The following is a 14,416-nucleotide window of genomic DNA, read 5'->3' on the forward strand; positions in this document are numbered from 1 at the left end:
GTATCCGCTGTGGAATGTTTCCTGCAGAAGTATTACATCCTCTCTCATTTACTTGATGATCTTTAGGGTGAATCAATCAAAAGATGCTGCACACAAATAGTTCAGCCTGTGATCCTGTGGGTGTCCATTACAGAGGTATTTGCTCCATGTTAATGGACCTGTTGATTAACACAAAACCTACCGTTTTTTAAATAGAAAGCTTTTACTTGATGGCAATTGTTAGCATTGGTTTTTCTGCCTCCCCACCTCCCCAGCACAGCTCTCATTCTGTGCCAATGCAGGTGACTGCAGCAAAACACAGGTCTGCACTAGGTCTGCACTGCCGGGGAGAAGACTTACATCTCACCCAAGCAGTTACCTGAGGAGAACCTTCTCCTAGAGGTTGGGAAGGGCAGAGAGAGACTTCTCTGTACTCAGTGGGTGATTTCACCACTCTGTGTCTTTTGTTAATTGTGTTTCTGCACCCATCCAGCTTGGCATGTGATGTTCTGTTGGACTTCAGATATATCTGAAGAAGATATTCCCCTGAAATCCCCATCAGGCCAAGGCTCAGCAGCTCCTTAAGGAGTCTGATTGGGTCTACTCTAGCTGAGTGCACGGGAGTTTTTATTTGGGTCTGTAAAGCTTATAGTCTGCTGGAGCAATAGTGCTCATGTTTTTTCTCTACAACATGGACATTTGTCAAATCTCCACATTTCTGGGAGAAAATGTGCCCATGTTGCAGTGTTAGCTGTTGCTTTTCTGATGCTAGCACAGCAAGAACCCCAGCTGGAATTTTAAGCATTAGTAGATCAGGATGATGCCTCCTGCACAGAAGATGTCCTTTCCTTTGATAGCCGAATCTGAGCAGACCAACCCTGTGATAACTGAAGCTAAGCAAACGAGGGAGCAGCATATTCAGTGCTGCCAGAGCTCTGGTGTGGCACTGGGAACACATCCCAGGACAGACCAATGTGCTGAGCTGTGTGCCACAGCTCCCTGCAGAGGCAGTGACACAGCAGGGCTGAGCCTGAAGGACCAGGCTGGTGGCTGTGGGCTGTGTTCTGCCTCATGCTGGTAGTTGCCAGCAGCTGTTCTGCGTTCTGGGAAGGATGTTGGGATCTTTCCTGCTCAGCTGGAGGCTGTGGGAGCATTTGGTCCTCTCCCAGGCTGCTGGTGCAGAGCAGCCACTGTTCAGTTTGGCGGGCCAAGCATCGCTTCAGGCTCCACTGCAGAGGGGACCAACTCCCCCGTGTCACTTGTTTATCTCTGTCATTTATTGCTACAGACCAACTCACCCAGAGCCGTCCTTCCCACAGCTGGTGGGAGTCAAAGTGCCGAGGCTGTTAGTGGATTAGGGCAGCAGAGTGAAAACCATTTGGCATTTCTATCCTGATTCTTCTGGGTGCCTTTAATTAGCATGATTGCTCAGCTCAGATTTTGCCATGTTCTTTAGCTCCCCTGGTTAGGATAATTATTCCCCCAGCTCCTTTTGTTCCAATTCCTGATCGCTTACAAAGTCTCCTGTTAAAAGCCATTAAATCCGTAATGTGAGAGTAAATGTTCGGCAGCGTTGTGCTGTCAGCCCCACACGTGTGAGCTCGAGCTCTCAGCCCCTGTCCTGCACTCCTCTGCTCCCTGCCACGTGCTCCCTGCTGTGGCATCACACTCTGCCTCCCTCTCACGCTTCCCCCCGGACATCCCACGTGTCCCACACACAGCAGGTTTGTGTGCACGCTCTCCCTGCTTTCTGCTGGCACTTTTGGCATCACTCAGCTTGGTTTCCTCTGTGCACAGGCTGGTTTTGACAGTGAGGTTGAATTCTGGGCTGTGGACTGTGATCTCTCACATTTAGTTGCATGTGCAAATATGGAGGTGCTATTAGAAGTGTATGTCCTTGTGTATTTTAGCCGTGGTGTGGGGAGTTCTTGCTTCAAGGAACAGCTAAAATAGAGGGGGAGATGTCCTAGCTGTGGTGGAAAGCAGGACTTTTGTTGGTAGATGATGGAGAATAGGAAAGACTTATTTTCCTTATTTTTAAAGTAAAGGAGTTTTCCTCTTTCTCAAGCATAAAAGCTTTCAGTGGAGGGAAAACAGGTTTTGGATAGCTTTGTTCCCAGGAGTTTCCATGTTGCAGTGCCTCCCCATCTGGAGGCCTGTGAGCTCAGCCCCTTCACTGTCCCTCATCTCTGCTGATGTTTGATCAGCACATGCCAATGGCCCAAGTGGGGCAGACACACAAAGGCTTACACAGAGTGATGTGGTGTGAAATAAGATTGGGCTCAAGTGCTTTAAATGCCTTGTGCATTTAGGTGAATTGATGTGAGAGGCAGACTTATTTGCAGACCCGGAATGAAACTGGGGCAGAAAAGGGTCTGGCAGACGTGTAGTTTGTTAAGCTCAGAGCTGATTGCTTGAGCAAAAATTCACAGCTAGACCACTTGCCAGGAAAAGCTTGTCAGAAAGGACTCCTGGTCCTTCCTCCCTCCTTTGAATGATGACCCCTAATCAGCAGCAGATGCACATTTTGGGCTTAGATCTTGAGTTGCTGCCCTGCTGTGCTGTGCCAGACCTTCCCCACTCTGCAAAGCTCACCCTCTGCTCTGAGGTGGAGTGAGGGTTTCCTTACACAGCAGCAGCCCCTCACAGGACTCCTCACTCACCTCATTGGTGCTTTGCTGGCTGCAAGGAGCTTTCCAGGCATTTCATACATTCTCTTGCAAAAACCTACCATGTTTCATGTTTGTTTGGTGGGAACAAATCCCCTTCTCCTGCAGAATGAAGGCTGCCACAAATACCTGACACCTGTTTGGTTGGCACTATCAAACAGTCCCACAGGAGCTCTGTAGTATCAGCATAAACCCATGTTTTTCTGTCTTCCCCTGGGAGAGCACAGCCTTCCCTGTGCCCTGGGGTGTGTGTTTTAGAGCTTGTGAAATACTGAAAGATACCAAGACATGGTCTCAAAACAAAATCTGGAGCTGGGAACTCTCCCTTGGGAAGTGCAATAACACCCTTTGACATATTTTGGTGCAGAAGACAACTTATTTTGAGAACCATCTACTGGGGCAATTATCAAAAGCTGAAGAGCTGTGGTGGCAGTTTCATTTCCAAAGCAATCAGCAGAGTAGGAGCACTGGAGAGACACAGATGAAGAACAATAATTCTGGACAACGCAGCATCCAAACAACCTAAAAAAAAAAATCAACAAAGCCTTGTTCCTCGAAACTCCCTGCTGCTCTCGCTGTGTTTTAGCCCTCAGCTCTTCCTGTTCCCATTTACAGCTCCTCTGTAGTGCTCAATGCCTCCTTGCCTGCTGAGATCTCCTGTGCTCCTCAGTTTCCATCCTCGGTTTGTAAACTCCACAAAATCGTGTTTTCCCACAGGATATTCTTCCTGGCACTTCAGACTCCCGGGCTTGTACAGCTCCTGGGCTTCCTGGAGGGCAGCTCTGGCCTTTCTAGATAACATAAGGTGTTGCTGGAGCAGATGGCAGAGTAAAGAGACTTGAGCAACCAAGGATTTATTCTGGGCCTTGATCAGCTCCTCCCATCTTCTGAAGAGCAGGAGAACATCCCTGGCAGTGCCTTGGCTGGGAAGCCTGGCACTGCCCAGGCTGGGAAGGTCCCAGCTGCAGGCTGCAGCAGTTGTTTGCAACCCTGTCCACCATCTGTGTCTTTTCTTGGTGTCTGCTGTCATAACCCAGCCCTCTGGCTTTACCAAGCACTTCTGTCCCCTTTTAGAGCCCAGAGCTCCTGCAGAGTATGGGAGCCTTGGAGCTGGGGCTGTTCCCTGTTGGATGTTCAGGACTTTCATTGGTTCCTTTGGAGACCTTGGAGAAAACGTGGTCCTGCTTTGTGCCATGGTTTTGCCGCCTGTGTAATAAATATAACCGCTCCTTCCTCCCTAGGGAATGAGCGAGGCATAACAAATTAATGTTTATGAAGCACTTTCCAGCTGAAAAAGAAGTTTGAAACAGAGCTGTTGCTGTTCTAACTCAGGGGCTTCCTTTACTGGTTGGCTCTTTGATGTGGTGATCTGTGGTACTGGTGGATCAGCTCTACTATAATTGGAATTAATCAGCAATTAAGGAACACGAGCTCAACCAGATTCTTTCCCAGTGGATATTCATTTCTGGGCACGTTAGTCAGTGGTTTCAAGAACTCTGTAAAATGCTTAGGGTAACTATTGCTATCTGAAGCAGCTGGGGAACAGAGCAGTGTCACAGGGACACGGATACCTGTCAGGCAAAGTGGAAATAAGAAGCTCTTGTAGCACTGTGCACTGTGCTTAAATTGGCAGCACTCCGAGGGCTGACTTGAAAAAAAAAATTAAAAATTGACATAAGAATATATTTGAAAACCAAAGTGATGAAAATGATGTATTACTTGCTAGGATGGGATCTTTCATGCCAGGTCCCTTGGGCTTTGTGCAGCACAGAGGCAGTGAGAGTGCATGGTGGTGAGAAGAGGGGACTTGTGGAGGAAGGGAGACAGGTTTTTTTCCTCCCAGCAGTGAGAATAGTAGAGGAGTAGGCTCCTGGATGTTTCAGTGCAAGCACAAGGAGAGGCAGGGAACAGCTGGACAATGCCCACGATGTCAGCTACCACCAACTTTGCAAACACTTGTTCTCATGGCTGACCTGTAACCCCTGAGAGTTTTGCCACGTGTCTTTGCATGGCTGTGGGTATTTTGGGGGACAAAAGAGCCATTCTCCTTGCTCAGGAACCTTCTCTGTGACCCACTACCACTTAAATGAGGCAGAGACTAAGCTCTGCATGTCGTGGGCGAGACTGCTGGATGCCCAGCCTTTCCCCCTTCCCTGGTCCTCTTACAAGTCATTTCACATACTCTGGCTTCAATCTAACAAAAACAAAACTGATGAGGCCCAACTGATCTGGCTGCTTTCCATCATGCAGTGGGCCTCTGAATGGCTTTAAATAGCTGCACCTCCGTGCAGGCTGGAGAAAAAGCACTGGCTGTGCTTCTGGACAAGAGGGTAGCTTTGGCTCAAATCACAGGCCATCTCAGACCTGAAAATAGCATTTTTTTTCTGTTGTCCCTGGTCTTAAATAGATTTTTTTTTTCCTTCTTATTTTTCATTTTATACCCTGTTAAGTGCTTTCCTACTTTGGGGCTTTTCCTAAGGGGGATTGGTGGGGAATCTTGGAGCTCTGCCTCCTGGGCTATCAGGCTACATCATTTAGTATCTTGGAACTACTCCATCCATTAAAGGGTTCCAGAGAAAACAAACTTGTGATCCTGGCTAATATGGACATAACCTACGTTAGTGGTGGCAACAGTGGAAACGCAGCGGATACTGGAATTCCTCCGACCAAAGGTTTAGTGAAACTTACAAATCTTCAAGAGTTCACCCTGTGGAAAGCTGTGAACGCTGCCCTTTCCTCAAGGAAAAGCTGTTTGTCCATTGAGTGCCTGCAGAATTCTCCTACCCCGTCCTCTGCTCTAGCCAAAGATTAGAGAAATTTATGTGGAAATGGGATCTTCTGGATCCATTTGCTTCTGCTTTTCTCTTGTTCTCAGCCCATCTCTTCCTTTCCCTGCCCTCTAAAACACTTGCAGTGCTGTGATCTTATGTTTGTGATTTTGGGTTGTACACAAGCACAAGAAGATGGCACAAGCTGTAGCTAGAGCTCCATCTAGCACATTCCCAAGAGGTTTCCTGTGACGTCCAGCCTCATTGATTAAAGTGGGAGACTCCCATGCCAGAGGTTTAACCATGGAAAATGAAAACAGATACAAGGTGAGCTGCCATGGAGGGGAATAAGGATCCTATTTACATGAAAATGAAGGATTACAAGAATTTCTGTAGCTCTCAGAGCCTTTCTTATCTAAGAAGAGCTGTAATCTACTTGAAGATCTGCTGGAGGTCTGTGTATCAGTGTGAAATTCGTCTGTGGACTGAATTTTCTTGAGGTTCTCCATTGTGGTCAACGCTGTTGGGCTGGTGTGAACGAGGTGACATCTGGGCTCTTTGACTTTACCTTGGACACTAGAGGAGAAGATATGGTTATCTGCAGCTGAGAGCATCAGGGAGAGCCTCACAGTGTGTTTCTGCTGAGCTTCTGTGACCTGCTTTGTTGTGGCAAGCGGGGCCTTAGGCTGGTTTGCATCTTACCCTGTTACATGCTGTGAGGGGAAGGAAAAAAAGAGGGTTTTGTTTCTTAGGCTGACAGGTGAACCCATCCATGACAGGAAACCTGGGTTGTTGTGTTGCTTACCCCTCAGATATAGACACAGCAGTGCTGACTTTGACTAAAGGGATGGCTATTTCCTTTGCTCAGGATGTGGGCTGAGCTTGATGGTTTTCGTTCTTTCTTTGATGCTATTCATGCTTCTTATCTGCGCATAGAGAAAGATAAAATGTACGCAGTTGTTGGAGTCTCCTACTGCTTTTCCTTTATATCATAAATTCGGCTGTAACTCAGAAGAGAGCTCAAATCTCCATTGCCTAATGTGAGCTGCGTGGATAGCAGAGTTATGTTTGGCCAACTTGTTGCCCTTAATTTGCTATTTTTGTTTAACCCATTTTTGCCAGGTGTTTTTGTAGCATCCCGTTGCTTTTCTCATCTGTTTCCACAGCAATTTATATTGCTGTTTCAGAAGCAGTTTCCATCCCTGGGTTTCAAAACTGGTCTGCACCACTCCTGCTGTGGCAGATAGGGATGCCGTGAGGAGTAGTGCATCATTTTCTGCGTCATTCCCTCACCTCCCCATGTCACAATCCCTGCTGCTCCTCTCAGGTGATGTGGAGCAGCCTCAGGTCTCCAAAGCCTTAGAAGCATGTTTTTTTTGAATAGTGGCAGTTTTACCAGAAGGCACACGGGGAAGGCAAGGTGAAAATATCTGGTTTTCCTCCTTAGTTTTGCTCAGTGGAGGATGTGTGTTTCTGGCAGGGCACTGTCCATAGGCTGGATTGGTACAGGCATGGGGCAGAGTGGCCAAAACCCACTAGCCAGGGTGTTGGGAAACACAAGACAGCTCTGGAGGACTAAGTGGATGGCCAGGGTTGAGGACAAAAACTGATTGCATGGTTTGGTTGCCTTCAATTTTCTTGTCCTTTCATTGCCACATCCATCCAGCCTGCTTAGAGAAATGTCCCATCTGCTCCCTCCATCTCAAGCTGTTAGAGCTGCACTGCAAATCTGAGCTCATCCCTCCTTCCCTGTTCTCCAACACTCTCCATACATTTATTCCACTACCATACGATGGCTATTAGTAGAGAGAGTATTATGTTTTCATATAAATAGTGATATCACTAGAACTAGGAGAAGCATAAAGTTTAGTATATCAGACTCTTCCGAATTTTGTAGGTCTTTGGAGATGTTTTTGATTCCGATCTACAGGGTGGGGATTTTTACCTCCTTACTCTTTTCAGGCTTGCATGTTGGAGTTTTCCTACAAATCTACAACCAATGTGAAAGATAGTATTTTTCCTCCCATTTTCCAGCTGGCACTGACAAATGTGAAACTCCACCAAAAAGTTACTGTTTTTAAAATTTCCCCAGCTCCTTCTAGGAAGTTGAACACTTTTATTTCTCCATTTTTTTTTTTAACCTTTTAACAAGAAAGAAAGAAAAAAAAAAGTAAAGCAAAACCCCCACATTTTTAAAGACATTTCCAAGCCAGTTTTTCAGAAGCTAATAGCTGTGATGGTAGATGACATTTGTCATAGCAGCATCCAAACTCTGAACCTGTTGAGATTCACCCATTTTAACCCTGGACATCTCCGTGAGCATCATCCATCTCACATCTGTCAGCGAAGACATAACCCTAGCAAGAGCCTTGTTGGTTTCTGCTCCATACAAGAGAACGGGGTTAAAGGTAACAGTACAATAGGGGAAACAGCAGTGAGGAAGAGAGAGAAAACCAGTCAGGAGAGAAGCATTTTTTTTTCAGATTCTTTGGGGACTTTAATAAATCAGAAGGAGAGGATGCCAAAAGGACCGGTGCTGCATTGCTCTCCCAAGCCAGTGGGATGTGTGCTCAGCCCTTCAGCTCCAGAAACGTGGGCTGTCCTTCTGCCACGCTCCTCGGCGTCCCTTGGCCCCACTGCAGCCCCATTTCTGCAGAGACCCTGCTGTCACTGGAGATCCCTGCAGCTGGGATTCACAGCACAGCACTGATGATGCAGAGCAAAGCCCTTGGAGTCCCTAGCCTTAAGTCTTGCTGATCTTTCACATGTCCCTTTGCCGGGGCTGTGGTCCCCAGTGGGTTTTTAGGTCTGTTGGATGTAGCCCGGCAGAAGTGAAATTGCCTTAATTTAGCAGAGCTAAGAAATGCAAAGAAAATAAAGGAGACAGGAGTTCTCCTTGGAGATACTTGGTATTGTTGAGGATAGACTTTCCCAGCTATCCTTTGGCAGCCATAAAATATATTTATATTATGAAAAACAAAACACGATAAATAGTGGCATTCAGGGATGCTGTGTATATTTGTGTCCCAGTGACTCTGATCACTTTAAACCGTGAGAGTTGAGCTGGGCTCTTTCTCACTCTCATGTCATTTACTAATGATATTTCAACACTTGGAATTTGCCTATGAATCTTGTTTATGACACATGAACCAGAGCGGAGCCTGGCTTACTCTCCCATGTGGATCAGCCCTTAAGGGCCACTGAGAATAACATATAGTTTCCCCCAAACAAGTTTAAACACTTCCAAACCAAACAAACAGCTTTTGTCTGCGTCCTCAGGTCCATCAAAGAAAATGTGTTTGATGTGCAGATGGAATAAGATAGTGCAGTGGAGAAATCTAAATAGATATAAAAGACAAAATAGAAAGAAGAAATAGGAAAAGAAAAATCATCTGGCTGGTGTAGTTTTGGTGTGAGAAAATTTCCTAGCCTGTTTGAAAGTACTCTTCCTGTTGAGATCAATTCTTAATGGCATCCAAGCTGCTCCATGCTGCTCTAGTGATGCCAGACTCGAATTATCTTAGCTGATTTGTTCAGGATCCTGCGACTGTAGGAGGTGCAGGAGTATTTTCTAAATCTTAGAGCAATTATGTAGTCAAGACATCCCAGTAATTTTTTGTAAGAACCCTTTAGACCCCTGAGAATTTGGTATAGATGAGCGCAATCCTCGAGATCCTGCCATGCACACCTTGGTCATGGCAAACAAGTGAATTTCCCTGGCTGGGGCATCCCAAGGCAGGTACATTCTGAAGAGATGTTTGATACAGCCCTTTAAGATATTGTATTTTTCCTGTAAGTTGGCTGGACTGAAGGAAGGAGCTTGGCTGTGATGTCTGCTCCCCTTATTTTTCTTTCTCATCTGGCCAGTGTTTCTGGCGAATCCTAAATCTTCAGATGACTTTTAGAGAGGTGGGGTTGTGTGAGGAGAAGATGCCTCCAGCAGGTAGGGTTCAGTGTAGATGGGACAGCTGGGATGAGGAAAGGTCTGTGGGGTTATGAGAGTCAGATCTCCCCAGCCTTGCAATGGTACTTTTTGGCTTCAAGAATGTCATGCCAGATTTAGATAAATCACAAGAGAAAAATAGGCACAGGAAGGAGTTTCCTTATTCCTCACTATCCGCCTAGGGAAAAGATGGACTAGGTAGGAATTTGGACTTAGTGGGAACCTCTGGAAAAGAGTTGTTCCCAGTTGTCTGTCCAGACCTCTTGCATGCCCCTTGTCCTCAGAGCACTTGTGCCTGCACACTCCACATGAAATAATTGCCTGTTCTTTATGGAAAGACAGAATGAGGTAACCTTGCCTGGAGAGGTCATTTTGGCTTTAATTTAATGGCAGCCGTTTGCTAATTATTCATTTGGTTCTTTTTTATATAATCACATGTGTGTCGATATCTCTCTCTTTTTTTCTAGTTTTGCTCTTTTTTGTTTTTTCGTTTACTTTATTTTGCTTTTTTCTTTTTTCTGTTTTTTTTCCCCCTTTAGGTTTCAGAGAAATTATGTTGAATCCAATAAGCCTCCCTGGACATTCCAAACCTCTTAACCAAGGCATTTATGTTGAGGATGTCAGTGTTTATTTCAGCAAAGGACGTCATGGCTTTTAAAAACTCCTTAAAAGTCCCTGTTCTGATGTCAAGTTTATAGGCTGTGCCCTCAAAATGGTGGGAAGCAGTAAGCGTGGTCTGTATGGATTGAGGTCTCCTCCTAATAGGACTCTACAGCCCTGCCTGTACGCACGTTAAAGCCAACTGAAACTATGGTTTTCTGTCACCAGATAACAGGGTTGTTCTTTTCCTCCAATGGTCGCTGTGTTCGTTAAATATTCCTGCAAGGCACAACAGCAGCAATGACAGCAAATAAAGAGAATTAAAACCCAGTTGAAAGGAGTCATCCTAATAACACAGTAAATGTACTTTTGCTTTAAAATAAAACACAAAACAAAACAAAAATCAAACATACAAAAAAACCCCAACCAAGCCAACCAAACTGACATCTTTAGTCATGTCCACCCTGCTTGGAGTTTTCCTTGTAAGCTTGTGTCTTCGCAACACCCAGTGAACGCTGCCATCACCTCTTACGTGGCCCCGCCATGGGAGGTCTCTCAGAGCGAGCAGAGGCGGGGAGTCTGGAAGAAACTAAAGCAGAATGAAGACTTTTGGTAAGAACAAAGGCAGCCCCGCTCCCAGTTCTTGCACAGAAAATAATGTTGGAAGGAATGAGGATGGAAAGAGAAAAAAAAAAAAATCTTACTTCTCTGACAGGAAGAGAGTGTGGTTATCTTTGAAGTGCACATATTCTAGGGGGCTTCTTTTGTCTGTCTGTCTGTCTGTGTGTTAGAGCAGCTCATTGGATCTGACCATATTGTTGTCGTACTCTGGTCTCTCCCTGCTGCTTAAATGATGAGCTTTATCTGAGGAGTTGCCTGGACTTCCCGCATGGATGGAGAATCCATAGCGCAGGAGGGTCTGTGTCCTTGGCAGGACTAGAGCAGTAAGCAAAGTGGAAAAGCATATCAGACGCACGCAGGTCCCATTGCTGGGCCTTTTCCAGCCCCCCCTTAGCTCTGCCCTGTATTACCACCCCACTAGAGATTGGTTGTAACCCAGTTGCATACCCAGAACCATCAGCTAGAGGCTGGCTGACTGAAGGAGAGGAAAAAAAATATTCTGTTGCTTCTTCTCTGGCAAAACCAGGAGTATCGGTCCTGTTCCAGCCAATATTTGTATTCTCTCCCCCTCTCCTATCCCACTTTTTTCTTACTTCATCCAAAGCCTCTCAGATGGAAAAGTAAACCCTTTCATCCTGTCCTCAAGAGAAGCCAGCTGCCCTCATGGCAACTTGCAGGGCTTTCCTTGGACTCTCGTGATGTCACCTGTATGGGAAATACAGATTTGCTCACACATATCAGTGATAACCTATAAGCAAAGCAGATTTGCTCTAGAGGACAAAAATATTCCAAAAACTTCAGGTGTGGCCAGATCCTTTTGAGAGGAATATTGGACCAGGAACTTGCTCACCAGCCACTCAGCTTTGTTTGCCTTCTTAGTGGCCCGAGATGACCTTATCACATCAGGGTTGTCTCTAAATCACCAGCCCTCAAGGGTCACTGCCACTGGAAAGAGTTACGGTCCTTCTCCACCAGAACTGGGCAGAAGCCTCAGAATGGATGTTCTGCTTCATCCTGCCTTTACAGGTGACCTGCATGAACCGCCCTGGAGATTGCCAGGAGGTTTTATTATCAGCTGTCCCATAGGGATATCGCTGGGAATATTCCATTCTCTTGCTTCTTCTCCTGGTTCGTTTGCATAAAAAGGTAAAGTGCAATAGAAGAGTACTGGAGAGATGGTGGCAGATTGCTTTAAGTTAACGGACGTGTCTTAGGGGGCATCTGCGTTAGTGCGAGGAGACCTGGCTCAGGTTGGATGGCTTCAGAAACCATGACCAAATCTCCCAACAACGTTTCCTGCCCGCATCGGAGCTGGAAATGCCAGAGGGGCACTGCCAGAGAGGACCTGTGGCCGTGGGCCACCGACACCTCAATTCTGCAGATTCACAGAGTGAGGAGGAGCTTCGCCGAGCGTGTGAATCACTGGGTGCTTGTCTGAACTGAATTTCCCCATCTCCTGGAAGTTGCCCACCTGACCTGGGGATGTCTTGTCCGTCTGAACTGTCTCCTCTCCCTAGCACTGTTCAGGGGACTCTGCTCTCAACTGTGTGTATCAGTCTAAGAGATGCATCTGTGGGCCTGGACCAGAAGCCTATATCCAAACACCCTAGCAGAGGAAGGGTTGAATTTTGCAGCTCAGGTCCATCTCTGCTCAGAAGAAATCCTCTGGACCGTACTACATAATTAAAAGCAGTTCTCCCCACTGTGATCGATGTCTCAATTTGTTTAACACCAATTAAAGTCTCTGGTTCCTCACTGCTGAAAACGAAAGCCAGTCGTGGCTGTTTGCGATTGGTGGCTTTAAGTAGCAAGTCTAAGGATGTTTCTTTTTAAAATTTTATTTTATTTTTAATTATTGTAAATCATTACCTCATTTTCTGTCAATGAGATTCCTCCATCTTTGAGCATTCTTATCTTGCCATAACTATCATCCTGTGCTAATGGGAAATGGGACGGTCCCTTTTCACAGAGACTATAGGGGTGTTCAATGTCTAGTTTCTTAATAAACACTTTATTTTCTAACGAAACAGCTGCACCAGGCCTCTTCTTTGAAGACAAAATAAATAAATGTTCAGAATGACATGTCCTATAGTCTACTTCTTCATGAGATGGTCCACGTGTGGGGAGTTTGGTTTGTTTTCTTCTTTGGCGGGTGCAGAGGGTGGGATTTACGGTTGTGATGGGAACATTGCTCTGGTATAGCTCTTGTTTCTGTTACTCTCATCAGGAACAAAGATGTTTTCTTGCCTGAAACAGGAGCTTAGCTGTTAATGGTTTCGGTTGACAACCTGTTGGTTTTTGTAGCATAAAATGGTCATATTCTCAGGGACAAGCTAGTACTGCAGGAGATTGTGTCAGGATTTGCTAAGACAAGTTTCTATAGTTAGTGGAAAAAGTTTTATTAGAAGCCTTATCTCTCAGGGAACTTGACAGTAAAAGATTGTTCTGTCTGCAGTGATTTTTTTTTCAGGATATGCTATTGCTTCGGGTCTCCTTGCTTGGCTGTGCAAATTGACAAAAACCAGCAAAATTGGCTGTTGGGTGTTGGATTGTTGTCCCCTCCTCAGGAACAATTAATCTCATATTAAACTCTCAAGGATGTGTTTGCTGTTGTGGGGTACAGGTGACCACTGTACCTCATTAGAAATTCATGTCCAGATGGTTGGATGCTCCAGGAGGAAAGAGGAACCCTTCTGCAGTGTGTGGGACTTGGCATGGGGGTGTGTCTTAGTGTCTTAGAATCGTTAACAGGAGATGTCACTGATGTAACTAAAAGCTGCTGTGCTAACCTGCAGGTGACACTGGGCATGAGGACGGGGGTGTGTTTGAGCACATATTGGTGGATGGTGCTGGAACCCTCTTAGAAAACCTGGTGAGAGTTTTGATGAGCAAATTAAAAACATGTTTTCCAGCATCCTTCTGTTCCTATAACTTCCTGGCATGACTTTCACGCAAATGTCTCAAAATGATGCTGTGAGTGAATTTCCGCATGACCTTCCCTTCTAATGAGTGTGTCTCTAGGAGTGATGGGGTGCTGTGGTTCACAGGATTAGGTGATGGCTGAGACCTTAACCCTTCCAGGAATGTCTGCAGTGCCCAACACAAATGTTTGTCTCCTAACGTAACTTTACACAAGGGATGAGCAGCTGAGCTGCACTGTATTCCATACCTGTTTCCTTTTTCTTTCTGAGATGTGGGAAAAAAATGGGGTTTGGAAGCTCTGTCTTTTCTTCTCCACTACTGCAGGGTCTGTTATCAGATTTCACAACCCAGAAACATTGCAAACAGTGGTTGATTAGCCAATTACTCAGGCTGCTGCTATGGTCAGCTTTGGTTCGCTTTGCTTTGTTTTCAGGGCAACTGACTCCTTACATATGAGTTCCCACAATATTTTTGATGCTGTCAGTTCAAAAGGAGCTGGTTTAACCACGTGCTCTGACAGGCATCACAGAGGGGTTTGGCACTTATTTCTTCTTGTTCTTCCTTCTTGGTTGTCTCTGTTGTCTGATGTACCCATGTGAAGGCTCCATGCTCTTTATGACAGCTGGACCATGAGTTGATAATGCTGGTTTGGTAGGGTGAGAGCAGTGGACCTCTAGCAGGAATGATCAGCTCCTCCTGACCATCACAACCTTGCCTCCTCAGGTCTTGTAGAGTGTAGAGCCTGTGTGTGAATAAGCAGAGAAACAAAGTTTTGGCTCATTGTACTTTGACTCTAAAAAGATGGAGTCATGTTTCTTTTAGTTTCTGCTTGGAGGGAGCACGATGGGCACAGTGTGTTTCTGGCACTTTCTCCAGAGTGGAGTCATTGTGTGGGACCTTGCGCTCAGACTTGC

At 45.8% G+C, this 14,416-nt stretch overlaps 1 protein-coding gene across 3 annotated transcripts in view; it reads left to right on the plus strand.

Moving 5' to 3' along the window:
* The window catches only part of NTRK3 (neurotrophic receptor tyrosine kinase 3), a 206,906-nt gene that overhangs the window by 128,525 nt on the left and 63,965 nt on the right, over positions 1–14,416 (plus strand). The window contains exon 13 of one of the 3 annotated variants that reach the window (XM_066196727.1): positions 9,899–12,607. The exons of the other annotated variants lie outside the window; for them this stretch is intronic. Within the exon in view, the coding sequence (XP_066052824.1) occupies positions 9,899–10,017 (119 nt within the window). The 3' untranslated portion in view covers positions 10,018–12,607. Of the gene's footprint in view, positions 1–9,898; positions 12,608–14,416 lie in introns of those variants that run through there. 3 annotated transcript variants of the gene reach the window in all.

Source organism: Chamaea fasciata, unplaced genomic scaffold (assembly GCF_029207755.1).
Source record: "Chamaea fasciata isolate MVZ Bird 193981 ecotype frontalis unplaced genomic scaffold, bChaFas1.0.hap1 SCAF_14, whole genome shotgun sequence".
Classification (NCBI taxonomy): domain Eukaryota; kingdom Metazoa; phylum Chordata; class Aves; order Passeriformes; family Sylviidae; genus Chamaea; species Chamaea fasciata.